Source organism: Arvicanthis niloticus, chromosome 7, assembly GCF_011762505.2.
Source record: "Arvicanthis niloticus isolate mArvNil1 chromosome 7, mArvNil1.pat.X, whole genome shotgun sequence".
In the NCBI taxonomy this organism is placed as follows: domain Eukaryota; kingdom Metazoa; phylum Chordata; class Mammalia; order Rodentia; family Muridae; genus Arvicanthis; species Arvicanthis niloticus.
Genome location: NC_047664.1, coordinates 3,470,208 through 3,494,659, shown reverse-complemented (window position 1 = coordinate 3,494,659; position 24,452 = coordinate 3,470,208). Strand labels below are relative to the sequence as shown.

Sequence of the window (24,452 nt, the reverse complement as noted above, 5' to 3'; positions counted from 1 at the left end):
GGCTTTTACCATAAAGGGATACTGAATTTTGTCAAAGATTTCCTGCATCTAACAATCACATGCAACAACCACATGATATTTGTCCTTGAGTCGATGCATGTATGCTCTGTGTTAGGTTTACTGACGTTTGCTGGACCACTTTTTATATCTGAATTGAGACCAAATTGACTGTGATATATGATTTTATTATTATACTGAAGAATTTGCCTTAGAAGCATTTTGTTGAGTATTTCTACAACTAAGCTAAGCAAGGAGATTGAGCTGTTTTCTTTTGTTGTTTATTTCATTGTTGTCTTTTGGGGTTTGAATAGTGTATCACTTGTGTGCATGCCTGACATGGGCACTGATATGATACAATGGCGCTGATGGAGAAGCCAGAGAACTTCTGGGAGTCACTTCTCTTCCACTTGGGGGCCTGGGAGCCATTCCGAGTTGGTCAGGCCTTCCTGACAAGTGCTTTATTAACGCAGCCATCTTTATGCTCATCTCTTGCTTGTCTGGGGATTTTTGTTTGGGTTTTTTTGTTTTGTTTTTAATCATGATTTTGGTATTTAGCTTAGACTTCTTAGAATTCACTGTGCAGCCCAGGCTGCTTATAATTCGTCTTCCTCATGCCTCAGCCGCCCAAATTCCCAAATTCTGAGATTATAAGTATGTACCACCACACCCAGCCAGTTATTTCTACTGTGTTCTTACCTGGCTTGGGAAACATATTATCTTGGAAGGATGAACTTAGAAGCATTCCTTCCCTTTATACTTAGGGGGAGCTTAAGAATGATAACTATTAGTTACTGTTTAAGCATCTGGTAGAATTCAGGAGTGGGTCTGTACAGTCCTGAGCTTTTCACTGTTGGGAGACGTTTCATTATTGATGTTTAGGTTCTTAGTATCATCTCAGTTCAACTGTGTTAGGTCACAGATGTCTGGAAATGTACTGACTACTAGATTTTCCAATTTACTAGAAGTTAAGTTTTCAAAGTAATTCATAGTAATTCTCTGGATTTTAGTGGTTATATTACCACTTTGTATCTAACAAAATTCCATCATCTTCTCATGGTTAGTTTGGATACATGTCAACTCATTTGCCTTATAGAAGAACCGGCTCTGCTCCTTTGACCTTTTGCATTGCTCTTTTAGACACCATGTCATTTCTTTCCACACTGATCTTTTTTTAAAAAATATTAATTATTATGTATACAGCGTACAGCTTTCTGCCTCCATGTGCGCCTGCAGGCCAGAAGAGGGCACCAGATCTCATTACAGATGGCTGTGAGCCACCATGTGGTTGTTGGGAATTGAACTCAGGACCTATTGAAGAGCAGACAGTGCTCTTAACCACTGAGCCATCTCTCCAGCCCTCCACACTGAATTTTACTTCCTCTTATTTAATTTTTTTGAGCTAGTTCTTTTTGCTAAGACTTTTTTTTTTCTTGCTTTTTCGAGACAGGGTTTCTCTGTGTAGCCTTGGCTGTCTTGGAACTCACTCTGTAGACCAGGCTAGCCTCGAACTCAGAAATCCGCCTGCCTCTGCCTCCCAAGTGCTGGGATTAAAGGCGTGTGCCACCACTGCCCGGCTTGCTAAGACTTTTAAATACATCGAGTTATTTATCTGAGATTCCCTACACACATATTAAAAAAGATTTATGTGTATGTGCACGTGTGTGGGCGCCCAATGAGACCAGAAGAGGTCATAAGATCCCCAGTAGCTGGACTTAAAAAGCAGTTGGGAGTGACCTCATATGGGTGCAGGGCAGAACCATTGGTTCTCTGAAAGAGCTGCAAGCTCTCCTGACACTAAGCTAGCTCTCTAGCCCCTTATTATTTTTAAGTGAGGCCCTCATAGCTACAAATTCCCTCTCAGAACTGCCTTTGTTATATCCTGAAGTTTACAGTAGGTGATTTTTTTTTTCAGTTGATTCTAAAGAAATTTTAAGATACCCCATTTCCTCAATGACACACTGATTGGCCACAAGTGGGTTGTCTCAGTCTCTAGGTGTCTGCCTTTCTTCTATAGTTTACTCTGCCATTGATTTCTAATTTTAACACATTATGACCTAATAAGACATTCTTTTTAAAAATTTTGTTTAGACATGTTTAATGGCTTAGAATGGGAGTTCTTTTTAGAGAAAATTTCACAGCTGTTAAGAATGTATATTCTGAAGGTGTTGAGTGAAATATTCTGTAGACATCTGTTAAGCTTTGATCTATGATGTAATGTCACTAAGTTTCTCTCCTAGTTCTTTTCTGAGTGACCAATCTACTGATGAGACTGGAGGCTGAAATATCTCCCATGTTGAATCTGGACTTACCTTTGCTTACAGTATTTCCCATACTGTAGGTCTCTGTAGGATTCTTCTCCCCACGCCCCGTTTGTCTGTCTGTCTATATTTCTTTGAGACAGGGTATCACAGGGTATCACAGTGTATGTAGCCCTGGCTAGGCTAGAACTCACTATGGCTGGCCTTGAACTCAAAGCCTCCACGTGCTGAGTGTTTCTTAAAGATAAAAAATAGTTTGGGACTGAAAAGATGACTCAGCTGTTAAAGAGAATACATTGCTCTTGTAGAGGGCTGAGTTGGGTCCCAGGACCCAAACTGGATGGCACACAACCACCTCTAGGGGGGGTCTAATAACTCTAGCCTCATTGGGCATCTGCACTTACATCAACATACCCACACATATATGCAATTTAAAATGTTTTAAAATGATAGAAGTTAGTTGGGTATCATTTTAACCCCATCAGCTGACCTGATAATCCCATTAGACAGTTAAGAGTTCACATTGAGGGTTATCAGTGAGAGAACATGGCTAATTCCTGTTGTTTTCCTGATTAACTTTTTTAACTTATTCACCTTGTTTTGGAGGTTTAATAACTCTTATTGGTCATCTGGTTTCCTGTGACCTACTCTTCCCAGTGCGGTTGTGGTTCACCGTCTCTGTGTGCAGGATTGCTAACCTACCTTCTTTAGTGTAGGCTTAACAGCCTTGTGCTGATCTCGGAAGGCCTTGTTTCTACCTAAATCTTGCTGGATATGGCAACAGTTTTGGAAGCTATTTCTTTCCAGCTAGAAGTGTATCGTGACATGGTCTTGTCTGTTCCCTTTTGCTGGGGTTTGATGAATTTCTGATGAGTCTGCCTTTGGAAGTAGCTTGGTACTCCATCCTTATAACTTTCTATATTTTTTTTCTGTACATTTGACATTTTAGCTAAATTTTCATATGGACAGTTTTTTGAATGCCCATTCTAAGTGCCTCCTTGCTTAGATGTACCTTTCTTCTATAGATTTTAGAAATCCTCTCTAAAAACCAGGTTTAAATTGTCTGGCACTCCCTTCCTTATATTTGGAACTGGCTAGTGAAGAGAGATAAGCTCTGTGGGCCTTCACAATGAGCCAGCTTTCTCCCAAATCTCAGTTCCCACTAGTACATGGAGTGTTGAAACATGGTCCAGGAATGGAGTTGTGAGAAAAATCTGAGTTCTTGTGAGAATACTCAAAGAAAACAAGACAAGAGTTGTGACATGTTTTTCCAAACATGGTATTGTTCTTGGAATGTGATATTCATGCTCCTCCCAGGAGTAGGGGACAGGCGTGAGTTGACTTCAGGTTACTCAGTACTGCTTGCTGGTGTTACTAAACTGTTCTTTCTTTGCCACATGTGACTCGTCCTTATGATTGTGTACAGCTTAAGCTCACACGAACTCTACCCAGTGACCTCGGAGTATAAACTGTCTGGGGCTGACTGAAGCTGGCCTTCGTGTGAGACTTTAGCCTGCCTTGTTCATTGGCTCCATTTTCCCAGGTCCTCTAGAGCCATGGCAATGGGGGACAGGCCACAGTGACAACAAAAACCCACAAACACTTAATTACAAAAGAAAAAAATAAAAACAACAACTATACTCACAAAAAGGATAGAAAAAAGCCAGGATGTGTATGGGATAAATTGGAATTACAAAGCTAGTAAAGTTAGAAGTAAAACAAAGTGGTAAAAAGACGAGAGCATGAAGGGGAGGGACAGAAGGACAGGAAGGGCAGAAGTACCCACAGGATGGCAGTGTACATGGCTCATGCCTTTTAAATTTATTTTAAGGTTTTTCTTCCCTTTCTATCAGCTGGCTTGCTTAATAATCTATTTTTCTCTATGTTGCTCCAACATTAATTGGGCAAATGTGATGATTTGTAAAGGGTCGCTAGCTCATTAGTGTAATTTAGCCAAAGACAGAACCACATGATCAAATGAGAGACCGCCTTCCCATCCTGCTGACGATTTTCCTCAGACCTGGTTCCTTGAAATGTCTGCTCAGCGTGCTGTGTCCACTGCACTGCAGGCAGGCATGCTGCCATCACTGATGCTGGCCTACATGCTTGTCATCGTTCTCATGGGTTGGCCCAGCAACCTGGCAAGTTTAACATCCTTCCATTTTCTCCTGCAGCTGACACTAGGAACCACTTTTTAGATGCTCTTTCATACCAAAGGTGTGCGTGTGGCCCTGGGAAAATACCCAAGCAGCAGCTAAGGCATTGTTCACTCAGAGCCAGTTTTACTCCTGAGAGGTAAAGATGCAGTTCCCAGCTCTACGTCTCCTCCACTTCCCTCTGCAATGGAGCCTGAACTTCCTAATAAGTCAACCTTATGTCTCCTGATTTGGGTTCCAGTCAAAATCATTTTGTCTTAATGTCTCTCTCCTGTGCCCACAGGGATTCTCCGGGTGGTTGTTCCTTTAGTCAGCAGAGGGTAAGCTTTTAGAGCTTAGAGGTTTAGTAATTCAGGGCTTCTACTTACATCAGCTGAAAAGTTTGCCAACGAGATCTCTCAGGGCCTCCCTATAGGATTAGTGAACAAGCTAGGAAGTATGAGGCCCCCATCTCTGTAAGTATCAGGCCCACGTCTCAGCTCTGTTGACTGTGTAGATCACAGACCTCTAAGCTTAATGTGTTACGCAGAATGTCATACTCTGTGCCTGTGGGGCTCATCAATGTTCTTTCTTCCTCTTGCAGCTGCATGGGGGCAGATTCTCTCTCTCTCTCTCAACTACTTCCCGCCACACTCAGCGTTAGACTGTGCTGTTTCCTTAACAAGCCTGATATTCAACATGCCTAGACCTCATCTGGTCTCTACAGTGCTGTTCTACTCCGTGCCTTCACACACCCCACCTGAAGCCACAGACCTGATGTCTTTTCTTACACTGGTAGAGATTCCGAAAAATTCTAGGCATCTCTAATCTGCCATCTTTCAGTGTACATTATATATATGTACATTAATATACATGTACTGGATATTAAGTAAATAAAGAGTTTGAGATTGACTCTTACCTTAACACCATGGGAAGCTGATCAATACCGATGCCCTGAACAAATACTAGATATGTCAGAGAAGCCACAGAGTCTGCCAGTTGTTTGTCTTCTTCTTCTTCAAATTCAAGGTAATCCCAAGTCCTTTTTTTCCTTCCATGATTAAGAATAATTTTGGGGACAGGGTGTCCAATTTTTGATAAAAATCCCTGTGAAATGGGTTTTTAAAAAGGAAGCTGTTGGCATATAAACTACTTACCACCCATCTATTCCATAGCCACACTCTGTCCAGATCCCTTCTCTCTGAGGTTATACACAATTTGAGGTACTAGTTTTCAATGTCCCTCCCTTGTTAGATCCTCTTAAATGGCAAAGGGGAATGCAGTGCTCTGAATGAGAAGGCCCCTGGGGTCACACACGTGACTGCTTGATCATCAAGGAGGGCACTACTTGCAAGAATCAGGTTTGACCTTGTTAACATAGGTGTGGTCTTACTGGAGAAAGTGTGTCATGGGAGTGGGCTCTGTCTGAGGTTTCAAAGCCCACACCAGGCCCAGACTCTCTCCCTGCTATCTGTGGGTCTGGATAGAAAACTCTCAGCTGTTTCTCCAGCACCATGTCTGGCTGCATGCTGCCATGCTCTCCACCATGGAAATAATGAACCAGACTTCTGAAACTGTAAGCAAGCCCCAACTCAGTGTTTTCTTTCCTAAGAGTTGCCGTGGTCACAGTGTCTCCTCACAGCAACAGAACACTGACTAAAGACAGTGAGGAAGTCTGCTGGTATAATGCAGGTCTTGAATCAATTGATTTTGAGTTATTCAAAAGATTACCCTGGATGGGCCTTACCTATTCAGGCAGAGTTTTTGCTTTGCTTTGCTTTATTTATTTATTTAGAGACATGATCTCACTCAAAATCATAGTTAAAGGTACATATATACATGAATTTTGTTGATAGCCAAATCACCTGACTGCTGGAGGGAGGGCTTTAGAGTAAGCTAAAGCGATCATTTCAGGGGCTGGAGAGATGACTTAGCAGTTAAGAGCACTTGCTGCTCTTACAGGAGACCCAGGTTTGGTTCCCAGCAGCTCACAACCATCTACAACTCCAGTTCCAAGGGATCCAATACCCACTTCTGGCCTCCTTGGCCAATGCACACGTGGTACACAAACTCACTATGATAAAGTAAAGTGAGTAGTAACTTTAAAACACAAAGCCGGGCACACCTTTAATCCCACAATTTTGGGAGATAGACACAAGCGGATCTCTGCGAGTTCAAGGACAGCCTGGACTGAAGAGACTTCCAGGATAGCCAGAACTATGTAGAAAGACCTTGTCTCCAAAATACCAAAATAAAAAAAGAGAAACCATTTCATCATGAAAACTATAAGTGCTTTCCCGATACAGTGTGACAGCTGCCAGGCACTGACAGGATGGGCGGGGGAGGGTGGGATTGGGAGTAGTGCTTAGCCAGGCAGTGACAGGACAGTGTGTGTGTGTGTGGCGATGACAGGAGGGGAATGCTTAGCAGGTAGAGAATTCACGTGGAAAGACAAGCTCTTGAGATGCAGCACTAGTGACTGCACAGCAGTGGAAATGCACTCAGTGCTGCACTTTAAAATGCTTCAGATGGTGGCTGGCTGCTCTTCTAGAGGACTGAAGTTCAGTTCCCAGCATCCACAAATAAGATCTGATGTTCTCTTCTGGTTTCCAAGGGTACTACATGCATGTGGTACAGATACATTCAGGCCAAATACACATAAACACATACACACAACACTCACACACACTCTCTCTCTTTCTCTCTCTCTCTCTAAAAATATTAAATTAATACCAATGATTTGTATTAGAGTATTAAGAGAAAAAATACACATTTTCAAGACCTTATATGCACGTATACATTTTTTGTTTATTAGCATATAAATAGAAACATTTGGAAGACTTTGGATAATATTATTGCTATTTAATTTCCATCCTGTTGTTTATCTGTGTTCTAAAAAACTACACACTGCCCTATCAATAAACTATCAGTTTAACAATATAGCAGGATAAATTTAAAATTACAAGTATTATATAGTAGATTAGATTGGCTGTACTTACTATTATTTCAGATGCAAAACACCGAAAAGGGTCATTTTCAACTTCTTCAGACTGTTCGAGGAATTGTGCTGTCAGCAAAGGGCATTTCAAGCTTTTGAAACAGCTACGGCATAAGAAACAGGCAACTCTGCAGTCAACACTCCAAGGCATGACACATCTAGCTCTTCCTATCTGGCTTTTCATGAGCCCGCATGGGTTGTTCATTCCCGAAACTCTGGCTGAAATTTGCCCCTGTAATGGTATTGACAAGTGGGACCTTTGAAAGGTGGGCTCCCCCTCGTGGGAAAGAAGAAGCTGTTCTGAAAACATGAACTCAGCGAACCTGAGCCTCAGCCTAGAACTGCAAGCCAATAAATATACTGTTATTACAAATCACCTGGTATTTCAGAGTCTGTAACAGAAGATGAATCCTTTCTCACTCGTAACAGTGATGGGAAAACACAAGAATGCCTTGCTGGACTGCATAGCTCAGATTTAATCCAATTTCTAGACTGTTATAACTGATGCTGAGTCTCCTGAGGACCAGTGCTAGTCCAGGAGGTCGCACCACTGGCCCAAGGAAAACGCAGGATGACAATACAGTAATTTTTTTTTCATAGTTATTTAAAAAAAAAAAAAAAAAACTAACTTTATTCTATAACTAAGTCTTTTCTGGCTCTTTAAAATGGTTTTTTTTTTTAAAACAGCTTTTTCATTCTTAAAAATAAGTTTAAATGCCTTAACCCAGCAAAATAGAAAAACAGTAGAATTAATCTCCCAAATTAAAAAAAAAAAATCAGTACTGTCCAAGAGAAATCTAACACAAATTCCATATATAATTTAGAATTTAAGATTTCTTAGTAGTCACATGAAAAAAGTTGTGAGAAATAGGAGAAATCAGTAATTGACCTCAATTGTCCCAACATAGCTGAAATACTTTGAAAGGTCACAATTATACAAAGATTATTCAGGAACTTTACTCTTTTCTTTTTTTTTTATGGTGTGTGTGTGTGTGTTGTTTTGGAGGTTTTATGTTGGTTTGGTTTTTTGGGACAATTTACTCTATAATCCAAGCTCTAGTTTTGATTTTATAATCCTCCTGCCTCACCCCCTAAGGGGTGGAATGACAGGTGAGCACCACCATATCCAGCTCACGTTCCTCCTTTTAAAAGTGTCCCCTTTTCAAGTCTGGAGGCTGTTTCACACTGATAGCACATCTTAGTTTGGACCATCCATATGTTAAGGGCTTGGCAGCCATACTGAGCAGTGGTGGATGTTTAGTCACAACCCATGCACAGTGTGAGAGAGAGTGGGTGAGCACTTTGCTGAATTTGCAGTTAAGGTGGATGTTCAACTGTCTAGTGGTCCATCTACTGTTTTCAAATACAATTTCCCAGAGACAGAATAAGTTCCCTGAGTTGAGTGTATGTCCTGCCCACTTTCAGTGTTTGCTTGCTGTGATGGATGAGAGTGAATTAAGTGAAGGACTTGGTTTTGTACTGTCAGTGCCTCAGTAAACCACACTGTATCAGCCTATCTGTCTAAAATTCAAAATATGAAACCAGGTTTGTATGTACACATAAGAAACATAGGGTAACTGAGCTATTAATTATTCACTCCACTATGAGATGTTCTTCAAAATATACTTACAATTTCAGCAATTCATCTTCCAGCTTTGCATTTTCTTTGTTTTCTTTATCACTAACTACTTCTTCCACAAAAGGTTTTGTGAACTCTATCAAGGCCTTGCAACACTGACAAAGGCCATAGTCATCGGCCTGTATTTGTTCTTCTGAGTGTGGAACAGGAAGAAGAGACAGCTGACTCCAAAGTGTAGACAATGCTAATCCAACCGAGTATGCCTTGTTGTTAGGAAGTTTCCGGATAACTGCAACAGAGACCAAGCGGTTACCTGTGTCACCCCGTGAGCACACTCCACACAGGACAAGGTACTCGATCCTTAGCAGGTGGAGTCTTGCTGAAGGAAGTGGCCACTAGAGGCAGGCTCTGAGATGTAGAGCCTGACCTCACTACTGGGACTGTCATTGCAATGTGACCGGGTACTTCACCACACTACTTCTACCATGATGGACTGTGGACCCTAACCAGATCAACAGTTCTTCTTTAAATTGCCAGTTGTCAGGCACTTAGGCCCAGCAATAAGAAAAACAACAAATACAGTATTTTTATAACTGGTTATACCTTTCCCTTATTTTTGATTATAAGTACAAAATATGAATGGAAAATTGCAAAGCACTGTATAAACGTATTAAAGTATTAAATTAAATATTTAGTATTTAAAGAGTATTAAAGAGCTTGTGTCCTTAGACCTGGAATATTTAAGAAGTGTGTCTAGGTCCGTCTATCATATTCTGAAGCATATACATGCAAACAGTAAGCAACTTCTTTCATTTCACTCTGTCTGAACCATTTAACTCCAACCTCCCATTTCAGAGACTGAGCAACACCCTGTCTCATATCCTTCTTAACCAAGCTACAGCACTACCACAGCTGTGAGAGACACTAAATCTGCTTAGAGGGAAAATTCTAACTATAGCTGTAGATAAGAAGCTTACTAGGGGGCTGGAGAGACGGCTCAGTGGCTAAGAGTAAGAGCACTGCTGCTCTCCCTGAGGACCCAGACTCAGTTCCCAGCACCCATGTGGCAGCTTACAACTGTTTCTGACTCTGTTCACTTCTGGCCTCTAGACACCGGACATGCAGATGGTGTACAGACATACAGACATGCAAAAAAAAGAAAGCTAACCAAAGAGCTACACACACACATTCAGTGTGACATACAACAAGGTGTTCACCAAGTGGCCATTCTTCCCGCTGTGACAGCCTAAGATCTGAGCAGGCAGTGACTGTTCATGTGTAGGGTAAACATCAAGGTGTTTATGCAAGTAAATCAGGAAATACTTGGATATCAATGCTCATTACCTGTCTGTAACGGCTGCAGTAAAAGCAGGATAATCTGGGCTATCTGTTTTCCGGAGGGCTCTTCAATGAGCTCAAGCAAACCCAACAACAGTTCCTTTGGATTACACAACTATAAAAATATTCACAATTGAACCTGTTTAATACAAGTTGCATTTAAAGCCACATGATTACTATTTTTAAAAAAAGACAAACGAGAAAAGACAGTTACATTTGCTAACTGTAAAATGTCCTATTCAGTTGTGAGAGGCCCTTCAGAGCTCAGGCCTCTACACTGTAGACTGTGACTCTCCATGCAGGGCCCCGACCCCACACCACTGGTCTCTTGTGCTTTCTCAGCAGAGCCTCTATGGTGCATCCCGACTGCCATATCCTAAGGCCTCCATCTGCTTAACTTTCTTAGCACCTCCAGCAGAGCGACATCCCAGCCGCTGCCTCTCTCTATAATAAACACCTAGTGCCTAGAAGGAGTGTTCTCACTTGCGTACTCATTTGTGCATATCCCAGCAGTCTCTAGTTTCCTATGTTAGGTTTTAGTATGGCATTTTCAAACAAAAGTTGTTATTGTTGATCCCCCCCCCATACTTCCCACTAACTCCCACCCCCTTCAGGCTCTTTTCAACTTTCATATCTGGAATTTGATTCTGGCTCTAATGCAAAAAAACAATCAGCATGGCATTCTAAACATGACTTCACCTATATCATAAGAACACTCATTAAATTCATTAAATTATATTATAGTCTTCTTACTAGAAACTGAATCAGGGGTCTCAGACTGGATGATTCTTGTATCTAGAAATGTTGATGATGCTCAGATGGAGCTGCCCACTCATCCAACCAAGAACAACGGGGCTTTATCTAGGAATAATTCCCTGGACTAAAATTTCCTTACTGAAGAAGAATTAAACGTGGAAAGGAACGGCAGTGCGTCTGTGTGCGTGATGAGCAAAGCAAGCCTTACTGACTCACCTTCACCAACAAATCAAATATCAGAAAACACTCTTCTCTTTTATCCTCTTCCCTGCCCCTCAGGAGGCAGCGAACAACAGGACCCACAAGATTCCACCCCATACACTTCATGATGGTCTGCAAGCAGGAAAGAGTAAAGCAAACATTGTCACCTACAGAACTCAGAATGCTTTCCCGACCTGAAGGAACATGGTGTTTCTCTGGTAGCAAGGACAAGGCAGGTGAGACTCCCATTTCACCTCTGACATGTTCATGGACAGCAGCCGGCACCATGTTCAAACACTTTCGATGTTTTCACTGAAGGAGGCAAAATGGCCTTTACTTTCCACTCAGCAACTAGGTCTAGGACCTTAACACTTCTGTTATTTCTGACAAAATATGAAATGAGGAATGTGGCCTCCTTTTCATTCTCTCCTACACACAATTTTATTCTTTTTCTTTCTTTTTTTTCTTCAAGACAGGGCTTACTGTCCTGCAACTCACTCTGTAGACCAGGCTGGCTTCAAAGGCAGACAGCCACCTGCCTCTGCCTCTGCCTCACCAAGTGTTGGGTTTAAACCTGTCGGTTACTACCACCCACCAATTTTCTTCTCTTTTCAAACACATTTCAAATGCTTTCCACATAAAAGTTACCTTAAAATTAATGATTTACATTCACATCAAAAGCCAGATTTTCAAAATGATTAACAATGTACCCTACCTCCCTGGCTTTCTTTCTTTCAAGTCATTAATACATACCACACATGTACTAATATTCTAGGTACTAACACAGAGGAAGAAACATCATTCTATAAAATCCCTGGACAGGTGTTCAGTGGAAGAGCCAGGCAGGCCCGGGGGTGGTGGAAGTGGTGGAAATGGACTGGAGTGCAGCACACTGATGTGAGTGACCTGTGCTGCCACCTGAGGTCACAGTGACATCTAGGTCCTTGCTACTAAGGGCCATGTCTGGGTCTGTGGTCCTGCAGCATCCAGGCTCTGTTTTGATATCTATGGTCCGAGTTACCACAAAGATCCCAAAAATCCATGCAGAGGTCCATGGTCAGTGCAGCCACCTGGGGCCACATTGATGTCCCTAGGCCATGCTGCCACCAGAAGCCATACTGATCTGAATGGCCTGGGCTGTCACCTGAGGTCATGGTAAATCCAGGCCCTACTGCAACAAGGGTATGTGCTAATGTCTATAATCCGATTTACCACAAAAGGCCACGTGGAGGTCCATGGCCTGTGTTGTAGGCTGAAGCCATATTTATGTCCAGAGTCTGTGCTGCTTTGGGGTGGCCATATTGATATAAGTGTCCTGTGCTGCCTGCCACCTGGGTCCAAGATGATATCTGGGTCCTTCTTCCTGCTGAGGGCCACACTTGGGTCTGTCTGTGTTGGTGGCAACAGTTCGAGTTACCACTAAAGGCCATGTGGAGGTCCATGGTTGGTGCTGCCACTTGAGGCCACGCTGATGTCTGTGGGTCATACGCCTCCAAGGGCCTTACCTGGGTTCAGGATCCTACTACAGCAGAGGGCCATGTTTGTGGTCTGTGAATGTCCATGATCTACACTCCACTGACTGGGAAGAGCAAGGAGGCTCTTTTTGCTGTGGTCTCAATGACTGCAGACACAGTTGAGAGGGAGGAACATGGAAGGATTCTCCCCTACCCCCACCCCAGCCCGCTACAAAAAAAGTAACAGCCTAGACAGGAAGCCACCAAAGAGAACTCTTAAAACATGCAGTGGGGATGCTGAAGTGTGGCTCTCCACAGCCGATGGCTTCAGGCAGAGACGGGGAGGGAAGGACTCAGTCCTAGCTAAGGAGCAGGCCGTTGAGAGAGAGTCCACGTTCCAGTGAGTATACAGCTAATACAAGTAGACTTTTCCCCCTTTCTTTTTTTTTGTTTTTATTTATTTTTTACTTCTTTTAGGGAAGGTTATAAGCAGGGGTGGGAGTGGCAAACATGGAAGGACTGGGAAGGAATGTTAATCAGTGCATGGTGTGAAACTCCCACAATAAAGGCACAATACGAAGCCAATAAGAGAAAAGTCATTTGTAGCTAGGAGAGGCAAGAGGATTTCCAGGGGCTAAGTTAAAGCTTTTTGAAGAAACCAATCTGTCAAGTGTAGACAGGCAAGGCACACGAGGCTTAGCAATCCTGAGAGACTCCAGACCTTTACTAAGGTGTGAAGACTAAAGCAGAGATATTATCAGGTTTGCTCACACATCAACTGGAGAGTCTGGGGTTTTATCCCATTGTAGCATAAACCAATCTCTGACACTATTAATGATACTCTGTTATGCTTGCAGACAGGAGTCTAGCATGACTGTCCTCTGAGAGGCTCCACCCAGCAGCTGAGTCAGAGGGATGCAAAGACCCACAGCCAAATAGTAGTCTTTTATTTCTATATATAAATCAAAATCTTACTTTCCCATCGCCTGCTGTCTTATAAAACAAAATTTCTCAAAGTCAAAACTCCCTTGCCTTCCTTTTGCAAGCTTTCTCTTCAAGTTAGGTTGTTTCTGTTGAGGAGATCACATCCTGTGTTACAGATGCAAACAACAAAAACACATAGAAAAACAAACAAAACCAACAGTCATCCTGTTTGCCTTGGCCCCCCACAACCACCCTCTCCGTCATTCTACCTCAGCTTTCCTGTAAGTCTAGGGGCACAGACCAGTCGGTAGATGCTTGCCTAGCATGCACAAAACTCTGGGCTCTGTCCCCAGCACCATATAAATCAGATGTAGTGACACACATCTATAATTCCAGGTAGAAGTAGGAGGCTAAGAAGTCCAAGGTCCTCAACTGCATAGCAACTTCTAGGCCTGCCTGGGTTACAGGACATCCTATCTCAGGTCCAACAAAGTAGTCATGACCTCCAGAAGTTTGAATTCTGAATGTCGTATAAAAGCTGATGTATCTTTCAGTGATTATCGCTTCTTTATAAAGTGATTATCACTTCTTTTTGATTTGGTTTTTTTGTTGTTGTTGTTTCTCTTGAAATAAGAGTCCCATCACATTGCCCAGGTGGTCTTGAACTTGTAGTCCTCCCACCTCAGCCTCTCAAGTTGCTTAGAGTTGTAGGTATTACAAAATGAATTTAATAGCAGCTCCTATCTTATGAGACACTGGAGAGGCTAGTAACATACCAAAAAGTGTCTGGCATAAGCTTAAGTATTAGTAATTACCTTTAATACTGATAGCAACAGTATTGTCAAAAGTTATCCTTTGGTAATGCAACTGGGAAAAATTAAGAAAACTTAGAAAACACAGAGACAGGCAGGTTCTTGGAGTTTGTTGGCCACCCAGCCTAGGAGATGAATGTATGAGCTCCAGGTTCAGTGAGGGACCTTGTTTCAAAAGATGGGAAGTGACTGAGGAAGACAATCAATGTGGACCACTGGTCTCTCAACATGCACCTGCATATATCCTTATACAAACATGCCTCTCCCTCCCCCACCACCCCACCACCACACACACACACAAACAAACAACGAAAAACACATAGTGAGTTTAAGAACTCTAGGACAGCATGGGCTAAAGACTCTGCCTCAAAAACTAAATCCAAAGCCGGTTGTATTATGAGCCATAAAAAGTACAGTATAGTTGATCTCAGCATCAGCTGGGATCCTTACATGATGCAGCAGCATCCTAACTGCTTTGAATGATGTGGTAGCAGCACTAGGGGATGGGAGGTGGGTAGGAAGGGCATGGCAGAAGCATGGCTTTTGTTCCTTGGCATTCCCTCCTGCAGTGTGTGGTTAAGAGCAGCAGTGCTGGTGCTGCCTCCTTCTCTGCTATCAGAACCAGAGTTTCTAAGCTTTCACCTAGGACCAGCAGCTCTACAGCCGTTTTAGGTTTCTGGGGTCACACAAGGCCCCTAAGACATCCAGCTCTGCCCCAGTGGGAACAAACATTGTAGGACTTCGCTGACTGCTGAGACACCCAACCTCAACGGCCAGATAATTACTAGGTTGACAGTTCTCAGGTGTGATCTCCATGAACTCATCCTCTGAAAATGTAAGCCCCGATAAACTGTTCCTTCTCTAAGGAAGGCTGAGACATGGTCAAGCTCCCTCATCACAGCAGTAGAAAAGTAACTAAGAGGATGGATAAATGGTTAACAACAATGTATTTTCCCTTCTCAGAGACTGAAGAGTAGACACAAGGCCTGGGCTTACCTTGTTCTGCTCATCTTGAATGACCTCTAGCAGCTGGTCTGTATGCCCATCTTCAATGCATCTCTGGCCTGCCAGCTGAAAGAGGCCAAAATCTTCTTCTTTAAAATCATGCTCTTCGAGGATCTGCTGTAAACAAACCATCCAAACTTCATACAGATGCAAATACAAATTTCACATAAATGACTTCCTGATTTTCTCTCTCTAGGAAAAACACTGAAATCTTAAATTGTAGAGAAAATGCACATGACACGCAGATGACAATTAGAATTATCCTAATAAATATTTTACTGATCGGCTTTGTTCATTTTGGCTTCTGAGACAGGCTCCCATGATGAAGCTTAGGCTGACCTGGAAATTTCAGATCCTCTTGCCCCAGCTTGACTGCTGATTATAAGCATGAATCAGTACAGCTCAATGAATAACCTTAAACCTACTACACCAGAGAAACTTATGAAAACAATAAGAGATTTAAAATTAAAGGCTACTGGGGCTAGAGAAATGGCTTGGGAGGTAAAAGCAAGAAGACCTGAGTTCAACTCCCAGCACCCAGGTCAGGTGGCTCATTACCACCTGTAATTCCAGCTCCAGGTGGTCCTAAATCTCTGGCTTCCATACATGGCACTTATACTCATGTCTGTCCCCACCACCAACACACAGATAAACAGACATATAGATGACTTAATATACTTTTAAATACTGCTTCCTCTGCAAGAATAAGTGCTCCTAACCACTGAGCCACCTCTCTAGCCCCTTACTACCCTTTTGTGAGCGAGGGTCTCTCGCCATAGCCTGGGCTGTCCTGGAAATCACCATGTAAACCAGGCCAACCCCAAAGCACTGAGACCCCTCTGCCTTTGCCTCCCAAGTACTAGGATTAAAAGCCTCTACCACCATCATCATCCAGGCTACTTTCCTGATTATTGGATCTTTACGAGTCAGAAAACAGGAATTAGTACGATAAATATGAGTGATGACAAGGTAAAGATACTCTATTCCCTTTACATATATTTAAAGGTGTTTTCAGAGAAGTACTTACACATCTTTTTATTATGCACTGAAGTTCCTCCACAGCCATTGCTAATTACTTTTCCTAGTTTTGATGCTGAAATACAAAAATACAGTTAATTGTGTGATACCATGTAAACTGTTTCATAAACTGTTTCATTTTGAATTATTAGACAATACAATATAAAGTTTTATAGGTTAACTGCTATTACTGAATGTTAGTGTTAGCCAAATGAAGCATTTTTAAAGCCCCCACTGTAATGCCTAAGGAGCCTAATTTTGAAAGAATGACAAGCAGGTGGTGGTGGCACACACCTTTAATCCCAGCACTTGGGAGGAAGAGGCAGGTGGATTTCTGAGTTCAAGGCCAGCTTGGTCTACAGAGTGAGTTCCAGGACAGCCAGGGCTATACAGAGAAACCCTGTCTCAAAAAGCAAAAAGAAAGAAAGAAAGAAAGAAAGAAAGAAAGAAAGAAAGACAGACGAGTAGAAAAAGAGCCCTAGAAAGAACTACAAAAATAAGAGCCTTTTTTAAAAAGAAAAAAGTAATCCTTCATGGAAAACAAAAATCCAAACTGTGGACCTGGAATGAAAATTCTAATCATTAGGTAATTTTTTAAATGTCCCATTGACAAAAACTGGAATCAAACACAATTAAGTCGCCCAAAGAAGTTGAAGATTCCGATGCCGCCCACCTATTCTCCACAGGATCTCTCTCCCTCCTCACATAAACAATCGTCAGTGAGATCACCTAGGATCGCGAAAATGAGGCCAGCAAAGAAGGTCCTTGCCCGGCAGGCGGGAACAGGAAAATCACACCCTACCGCGCCTGGCTGAACCGAAAGGAGGCCATTTCTCCCTTTCCCTGCTTCTGCAGGGCAGGGCGTCCGGGCTCCAGCACCTCCAGGGGCCTAGCAGGCGAGCCGGGTGCGGCGCAGGTCATGTTCGGCGAGCCCGATCCACCCCGACCCTGCGCGTACACCTACCCGCCGGACCACGCGCCAACCTCTTACCCTCCTCCTCCTCCACTTCAGATAGCGCAGGCCGCACTCCTGGACCCGCCCCCTCCTGCGCTCGCCCCGCCCTCCCTGGGCACGCCCCCTCCGGCGCTCGCCCCGCCCTCCCCGGGCACGCCCCCAACCCGGTTCGGGGCAACGCGAGTAGAGGTAGAACCTTGCTGCCGCTGCGCTGTCCCGCCTCTTGCTTCTGACGACATTTCCCATGGCCGACTCAGCTGTCTCTTACTCTCTGGGCCCAAGTGCCCGGGCTTCCAGCACCCACCGAGACGCTACCGGTACGAACAAGAGCCCCTTCCCAGGTTAGGACCCTCAGACCTTGGTCTGAGTACGCACGCGCGGGGCTCTTTCTGAGGCTGCGCCGGGGGAGAGAGCGCTCCGGGTGGAGGAGGCCAGAGCTTCCCGCCGCAGGCTGCCCTAGTGGTGCCTTCGGGGGAAGAATCCCAAACTGTTACCCAGGGGTTTTAGGATTTCCCCCTACGTGGCCTGTTCTGGGGACCCCCGGGAACAATGGCCAAGGCAGGTGGTGTTCAGTTGTCTTGAACTGCTTTGGTACCTGTTCTCTCAGGTCTCAGACTGAGGTTTCTTTAGGCAAGCGAACATTTGGAAACGCGAACAATGTTTAGTCTAAAGGAACCCAGTTTAGAGGGTTTTTTTTAAAGCACTTGATTAAAGCACTTATGGTATATGAGAAAGGGCAGTCCTCGAAGAGGCTGTAGACATGAAAATTTGAAATGTAAATAATTTACAGAAACAATGGAATTTGCAACCTGTTTAAACACCCCCCCCCGTTTGATTGTTTGTGGTTTATTTTTAACACATCGGAGTTGGAAATGAGATGTGTGAGAGAAAAGGAAACAATGCCAACTGTGATATTTGGAGAAGATTCTGCTACATCAAATGCATTTGCACTTGACTGTTCTCTTTTCAATTGTAGGTACTAAACAGACCAGTGCCCTGAAACGAGGAGATGCCTCTAAAAGGTATAATCACACGGACAACTGCATTTGACTTTCCCTTTATCTCATGTTGAGTCAATCTGATTTTTTGTTTTGATGTTCTGTTTTCTGGTCTTGGGATCTGGGAAGTGAACTTAGGACCTTGTACAGGCTAACAAAGTACTCTCTCTAGTCTACAGAGCTATATACTCCCAGCCTAAACAGTTTAAAAGCAGTAGTGCATACCTTTCTTGAGAAAATACTTTAGACTCAGAAAGCACTGTCAATTCTCGAGTAAGACTGCCCTGTCCTCCAGCTGTAGGAAAGCCAACCTGGGGCCTCAATCTGTTGGAAACTATTGTGAACTCCTGTAGAAATCTGTGGGGACACAGTTCCTGATCTGACCATTCCTTTCCCATCTCCTCGGGTACAGCTTACTGTTGTTTGTGCTAGGCTCACTGAAGGACATTCTTTATCATTTTAAGGGACCTTTTGTCTTCTTTGTAACATTATGTAGGTATTTAAAAACAAACAAACTGAAAACATCCTTTACTGTTTAGAGCTTCCAAAAACTCATGGTCTCTTGTGTCACAAAAAGATAGCTAGAGCAAGACTCATGAAAAGACTAAAAGTATCTGTAATTTATCACTTCAAGACTCACTGATTCTTCTTGCAAGATAATTTCCAAATACAAGATAGTCTGTATTTGAGTTAGGCCCTTAGGATGTGTTGTTGAACAAGTTGTTTTTGCTCACCAGAACTGAGACATATCAGTTAAACTAGCACAGGTGAATACATAATTAGAAACTTCACTAAGTGATATAAAGAAAATGGTTGATTTTATGAGGAGGAACGAATAATTTAGGTAGGGGTTGGCAGGGAGATGGGTGACCTTTAAGCTAGTCGGATGTGGGGGTGCAAGCCTTTAATCCCAGCACTCTGGAGGTAGACGTAGGCAGCATACACCATTGTCTTAGGGTTACCATTGCTATAATGAAATACCATGACCAAAACAATTTGGGGAGGAAAGGTTTTATTCAGCTTAACCTCCACATCTCTGTTCAACGATGAAGAAAGTCATGTCAGGAACTCAAACACGGCAGGAACCCTGAAGCAGGAACTGATGCAGAGGCCATGGAGGAGTGCTGCTTACTGGCTTGTTCATGATTTGCTCAGCCTGCTTGCATACAGCATAAACCCTAGAATAACATTACTCACACATGGGCTGGGCCCTTCCCACCAATCACTAATTGAGAAAGTGCCCTAAAAGCTTGCCTGCAGCTGGATCTTTTGAATTTCATTGATCCAAAGGTGGTTTTTATGGACTTAGTGGTTATAGCTGGATCTTTTGAATTTCATTGATCCAAAGGTGGTTTTTATGGACTTAGTGGTTATAGCTGGATCTTTTGAATTTCATTGATCCAAAGGTGGTTTTTATGGACTTAGTGGTTATAGCTCAGTAGTGGAGTGCTTGCTTAGCATGTACAAGGCCCTGGGTTCTATCCTCGGTATCTTAAAATAACAATAAAACTATCTTGATGAAATGATGGGATAAAAATAGATGTTTGGTTGCAAAACACTCATTTTCATGTATTCTGCAAAAAAGAATTTTTGGCGAGACTGTACCAGAGTCCCAAGTTATGGGGGGTTGGAGGGGACATATTGCTCTAGGCAAAGAACTGGAGTCTGAAGTCTCAGAAGTTAATGAAGGTTCCTGTCTTCACGTGAACACATGAGTGTTTCTAGGTTCCAGCTATGAGGGATTCTCCCCTCTGTGCTTCTGTCCTACTCTGGTTGACCTGGGCATGGTGTCTGTTCCTGCTGTGCCCCTGGATGAGGACTCCATGTGCATGGGCCACAAAGCACTGACACGGCCCCATGTTGGCTACAGCAAGGCTTCCTCAACTGCATATCACTTATCAGTATAATTATTTAATAGTAAAGGTGAGGAAATGCTGTTTAATTTTTAGACGTCACTTTTCTATTGAGCAGAGTTACCACAACTAGACTCTTGACACTCGACAGATTTTTGAGTGAAAGAAAACTAGAAATCATTTCTTCACCATTCAGTCTGTTCACGTCCGTGGCAGAGAAAAAAAAGCCTTTTTTTTTTTTTTTACTATGTATGGAAAATATATGTGTGTGTGTGTGTGTGTGTGTGTGTGTACACACACACATATATATATTCTTTTAAAATATGCATACTGGGCAGTGGTGGCGCATGCCTTTAATCCCAGCCCTTGGGAGGCAGAGGCAGGCAGATTTCTGAGTTCGAGGCCAGCCTGGTCTATAGAGTGAGTTCCAGGACAGCCAGGGCTACACAGAGAAACCCTGTCTCGGAAAAAAAAATATATATGCGTATGTATATATAGAGAGATATATACATATACTCTTTTTAAAATGTAAGTTCTTACCGTGTAGTTCACACTTGCCTTGAACTCTGAATCTTCCCGCCACCTCCCAAGTGTATGACTGCAGTATGTATCACCATGTCCTGCCCAGCCCTTTTCTGCTGGAGTCTATAAGTGCTTCCTTCTTCTGTGAGCCTAGAAGTAGCCCTCATGGCCAGCTTCCATGTACACACTGGGATGACTAGTTTGCTGACTTTCTGGAAGGTATTGGATCAGAAGCGGCAGAGTTAAAAACTCATTTATTGGCAAAATAGGTTAGTGGTGGCTTTTAAAGCACAGAGTGTTGGAGGTAGGAGGGAAGTCTTTAGTGGGGTTCACTTTCTCATTAACATTTCAGGCAGGCGGAACTGGAAGCTGCTGTGCGGAGGAAGGTGGAGTTTGAAAGGAAAGCTATACGCATTGTGGAGCAGCTCTTAGAGGAGGACATCACAGAGGAGTTCCTAAAGGAGTGTGTACGTATTAAATCGCCAGGTTACCAGGTTCAAAATAGAGCATCTGTATTTAAAGATATGTTTGTGTATATGAGTATTGTGCTTACTGATCTTGTTTGTCAGCTGGAACAGAGGAAACAGCAGGTAAGTCAAACAGAAGAAAAAGTCTCCCTTGAGGAAATGCCTCCATGAGATCCAGCTTGCTGTAAGGCATTTTCTCAATTAGTGATCAATGCAGGAGGACCCATCCCTGGGCTGTGGTCCTGAGTTCTACAAAAAAGCAGGCTGAGCAAGCCAGGGGAAGCAAGCCAGTAAGCCGCATTCTTCCATGACCTCTGCATCAGCTCCTGCCTCCAGGTTCCTGCCCTGTGTGAGTTCCTGTCCTGACTTCCTTTGGTGATGAACGGCAATATGAAAGTGCAAGCAGAATAAACCATTTTTCCCCCAGTTTACTTTTTGGTCATTGTGTTTCATTGCAGCAATGGTAAACCTGACTAAGACAAGTTGATGCCATAGTGGTGTATTTGCTATATTTTGGGGAGGATTGTGGAAGGACTTTGGAACTGTGGACTAGACAAGCCATTGGCTGTCGAGAGCTCAGTGGGATGTTCTGTAGGAGCTTGGAAGATAAGAATGTTGAGAATAGCGCAGAAGATGGATGCCTAACTTGGGAAGTTTTAAAGCCGTTTACTATTTTGGATTAAGACTCTGTGGTTCTGGTTAGCTGGGGCTGAAGAACCAGCTGTGATTAACAAGAGAAGACCAGAACTACTAAATCGAAACCTTTGTTTTGCTGGGATACTTGATGCTGGTCAGTTGGAGCTGAGAAATTAGCAGTAATTAAGAAGAGACCAACATTATTGACGTAAAATCTTCTGGGAAGTGTTTCCTGAGAGCAGAGAAACTGTTCCATAGATGACAGTGCTTGTACCTTGTACTGGCAGCCAGACTTAGTAATGTGTAAGAGTCACCCAGGTGGGACTGGTTTTGAAGGCATGAGAGGGTCATGGAGAGCAGCTGAGGCTTGGCACTGTGAGAGACCCCAGGGAAGGCCATTGGTGGAAGTGCATCTCAGTTGCCGTAGAAGACTCCAGTGTTTCTTAGATGCCAGTACCATGGGAAAACCACCATGGGACAGCAGCAGCAGTGGAGTGAGCAACCTGTATGTGCTACAGAGAGCAGAGCTGGAGAAATGACCCAAGCCCTTTGGAGGAGCCCAGAAGATTGTGAGTGGATTCCAGACATTGGACAGTTGGAGTTTGATTTTTATTTGATTTGTGACTGTGCCCTGATTTTCCTTCTTGGAGTAAGCAAGTATTTTACTGGATGGAGCCCTCAGTATTTCATTGGAGACTTTGAATTTTAAAAGACTGAATTTTTAGAGAGATTGGGTATTTTAAAGGGACTGAAATTTTTAATGTGTTTCAGTTTGTAAAGACTGTGGGACTTTAAAAGTTATTTATATTTTTAATGTAAGATTTTGGGGATGGGTAAGAAAGGAAAGATTATGGCTTAATAGTGATGTGTTTGTGTGTCACGTTGACAACGGGTCAGTTGTACCAGCTAGTTTTATGTGTCCACTTGACACAAGCCAGAGTCATCAGAGAGGAAGGAGCCTCAATTGAGGAAATAATTCCATAAGATCTAGCAATAAGGCATTTCACAGGGTGATCAGCCCATGATGGGTGGAGCCGTCCCTATGCTGTGGTCCTGGTTCTACAAGAAAGAAGACTGAGCAAGCCAGTAAGCAGTACTCCTCCATGATCTCTGTATCATCTTGATTTGGTGATGAGCAGCAATGTGGAAGTGCAAGCAGAATACAGCTTTTTCTATTTGGTCATGGTGTTTCATAGCAATAGAACCCCTAACTAAAACAAGTGTCTTGTATGTATATGCACTAGGAGTGTTCAGTGCCCAGAGTCCAGAAGTGGGTGTTAGATCCCTTGGAACTAACATTATAGCTGATTGTGATCTGTCCAACATGAGTGCCTGGAACCAAACTCAGGACCTCTGCAGGGGCAACGCATACTCTTAACTATTGAGCTGTTTCTCCAGCTCCATCTTTTTTTTTAATGTGTGAATGCATGGCACATGTGAATGCATACCTGTGGAGTCCGAAAGAGGCCTTCATTTCTTCAGAAGCTGGAGTTACCAGCAGTTGTGAGAACCTGGCATGGGTGATTGACTGGGAACCAAACTCGGTGTCTCGCAGAGCAGTAAGCATTCCTAACCACTGAGCCATCTCTCCAGCCCCCAAATCTAATGTGTGCTTTAAGTCTATGCAAAATAAAACTTCTTTGCACTATTGAAATCTTTGGGGTTTTTTAGTCCTTAGATACAGATAACATGATGCATGAGAATTTTTTTTTAAATTTTAAACAGTAAGATGGCTATAGTTACACATAATACATATTTAAGTTTACTTCTATCTGATTAGTGAAGTCAGCATACAAGCCATGACACCACACACACACACACACACACACACACACACACACACACAGCATGCATGTGGAAGTCAGAAGACAACTTTGTGGATTCAGTTCTATCCTGCATCGCAGAGGTGGCAGCAGGCACCTTACCCCTCAGAGCCATCGTGTCAGATGTTTAAAATGCATGTCAGACCCTTCCTGATGTGCTTCTCCTTCCTGTGCTCCAGACCTCCCAATCTGTTGGGAAATGCCCTTTCTTCTCTCCCTAGGGGACGTTCATCACACCGGCTCACTACAGCGATGTTGTGGATGAGAGGTCCATCATCAAACTCTGTGGCTATCCTTTATGTCAGAAGAAGCTAGGGGTTGTAAGTACTTTCCTTTAAAGTATATTTATTAATTTTTATAAAACATCATAGAATAGTAAGTTAAGCTTCTGGTCATAAACTAATAATAACTTGGGTTGGCCAGAAGTATTAATTGTAGATGACTTAATTGTATATGACATAAAGTTTGTGTTCCTTAAATTCCTTTGTAAATTATACTTTGTTTTTCTTTAGATACCGAAACAAAAATATAGAATTTCTACTAAAACCAACAAAGTCTATGATATTACTGAAAGAAAGGTAAGCTCAAAGATGTTTAATGTGGTAGTTAATTTTTAAAGGACATTATATAGAACTTTAATTTTTTTACTTTAAAATTTGCCTGTTAGAAAATAGTTATATTTACAGATTGCTTCTATTAAAAGCTAAGGTGCTAAGAAAGT

The 24,452-nt window shown here is 42.9% G+C and overlaps 2 protein-coding genes across 12 annotated transcripts in view; one reads left to right on the top strand and one right to left on the bottom strand.

Moving 5' to 3' along the window:
- Glmn (glomulin, FKBP associated protein) overlaps positions 1-17,536 on the bottom strand; it is a 28,148-nt gene extending 10,612 nt beyond the window's left edge. The window contains exons 1-8 of one of the 9 annotated variants that reach the window (XM_034508583.2): positions 17,469-17,536; positions 16,488-16,553; positions 15,452-15,577; positions 11,281-11,397; positions 10,315-10,423; positions 9,022-9,259; positions 7,393-7,495; positions 5,313-5,500 (exon numbers count right to left, since the gene is read on the bottom strand). In XM_034508583.2, the coding sequence (XP_034364474.1) occupies positions 5,313-5,500; positions 7,393-7,495; positions 9,022-9,259; positions 10,315-10,423; positions 11,281-11,397; positions 15,452-15,577; positions 16,488-16,526 (920 nt within the window). In that variant the 5' untranslated portion in view covers positions 16,527-16,553; positions 17,469-17,536. Of the gene's footprint in view, positions 1-5,312; positions 5,501-7,392; positions 7,496-9,021; positions 9,260-10,314; positions 10,424-11,280; positions 11,398-15,451; positions 15,578-16,487; positions 16,554-17,150 lie in introns of all 9 variants that reach the window. The other 8 variants (XM_076937791.1, XM_034508582.2, XM_034508585.2 and 5 more) reach the window with 8 other exon arrangements.
- Positions 17,537-17,586: 50 nt separating this feature from the next.
- The window catches only part of Rpap2 (RNA polymerase II associated protein 2), a 65,645-nt gene continuing 58,779 nt past the window's right edge, over positions 17,587-24,452 (top strand). The window contains exons 1-5 of one of the 3 annotated variants that reach the window (XM_034509486.2): positions 17,587-17,749; positions 18,409-18,454; positions 21,158-21,272; positions 23,953-24,051; positions 24,244-24,309. In XM_034509486.2, coding sequence (XP_034365377.1) covers positions 17,677-17,749; positions 18,409-18,454; positions 21,158-21,272; positions 23,953-24,051; positions 24,244-24,309 — 399 coding nt within the window. In that variant the 5' untranslated portion in view covers positions 17,587-17,676. Of the gene's footprint in view, positions 17,774-18,408; positions 18,455-21,157; positions 21,273-23,952; positions 24,052-24,243; positions 24,310-24,452 lie in introns of all 3 variants that reach the window. The other 2 variants (XR_013111641.1, XM_034509485.2) reach the window with 2 other exon arrangements.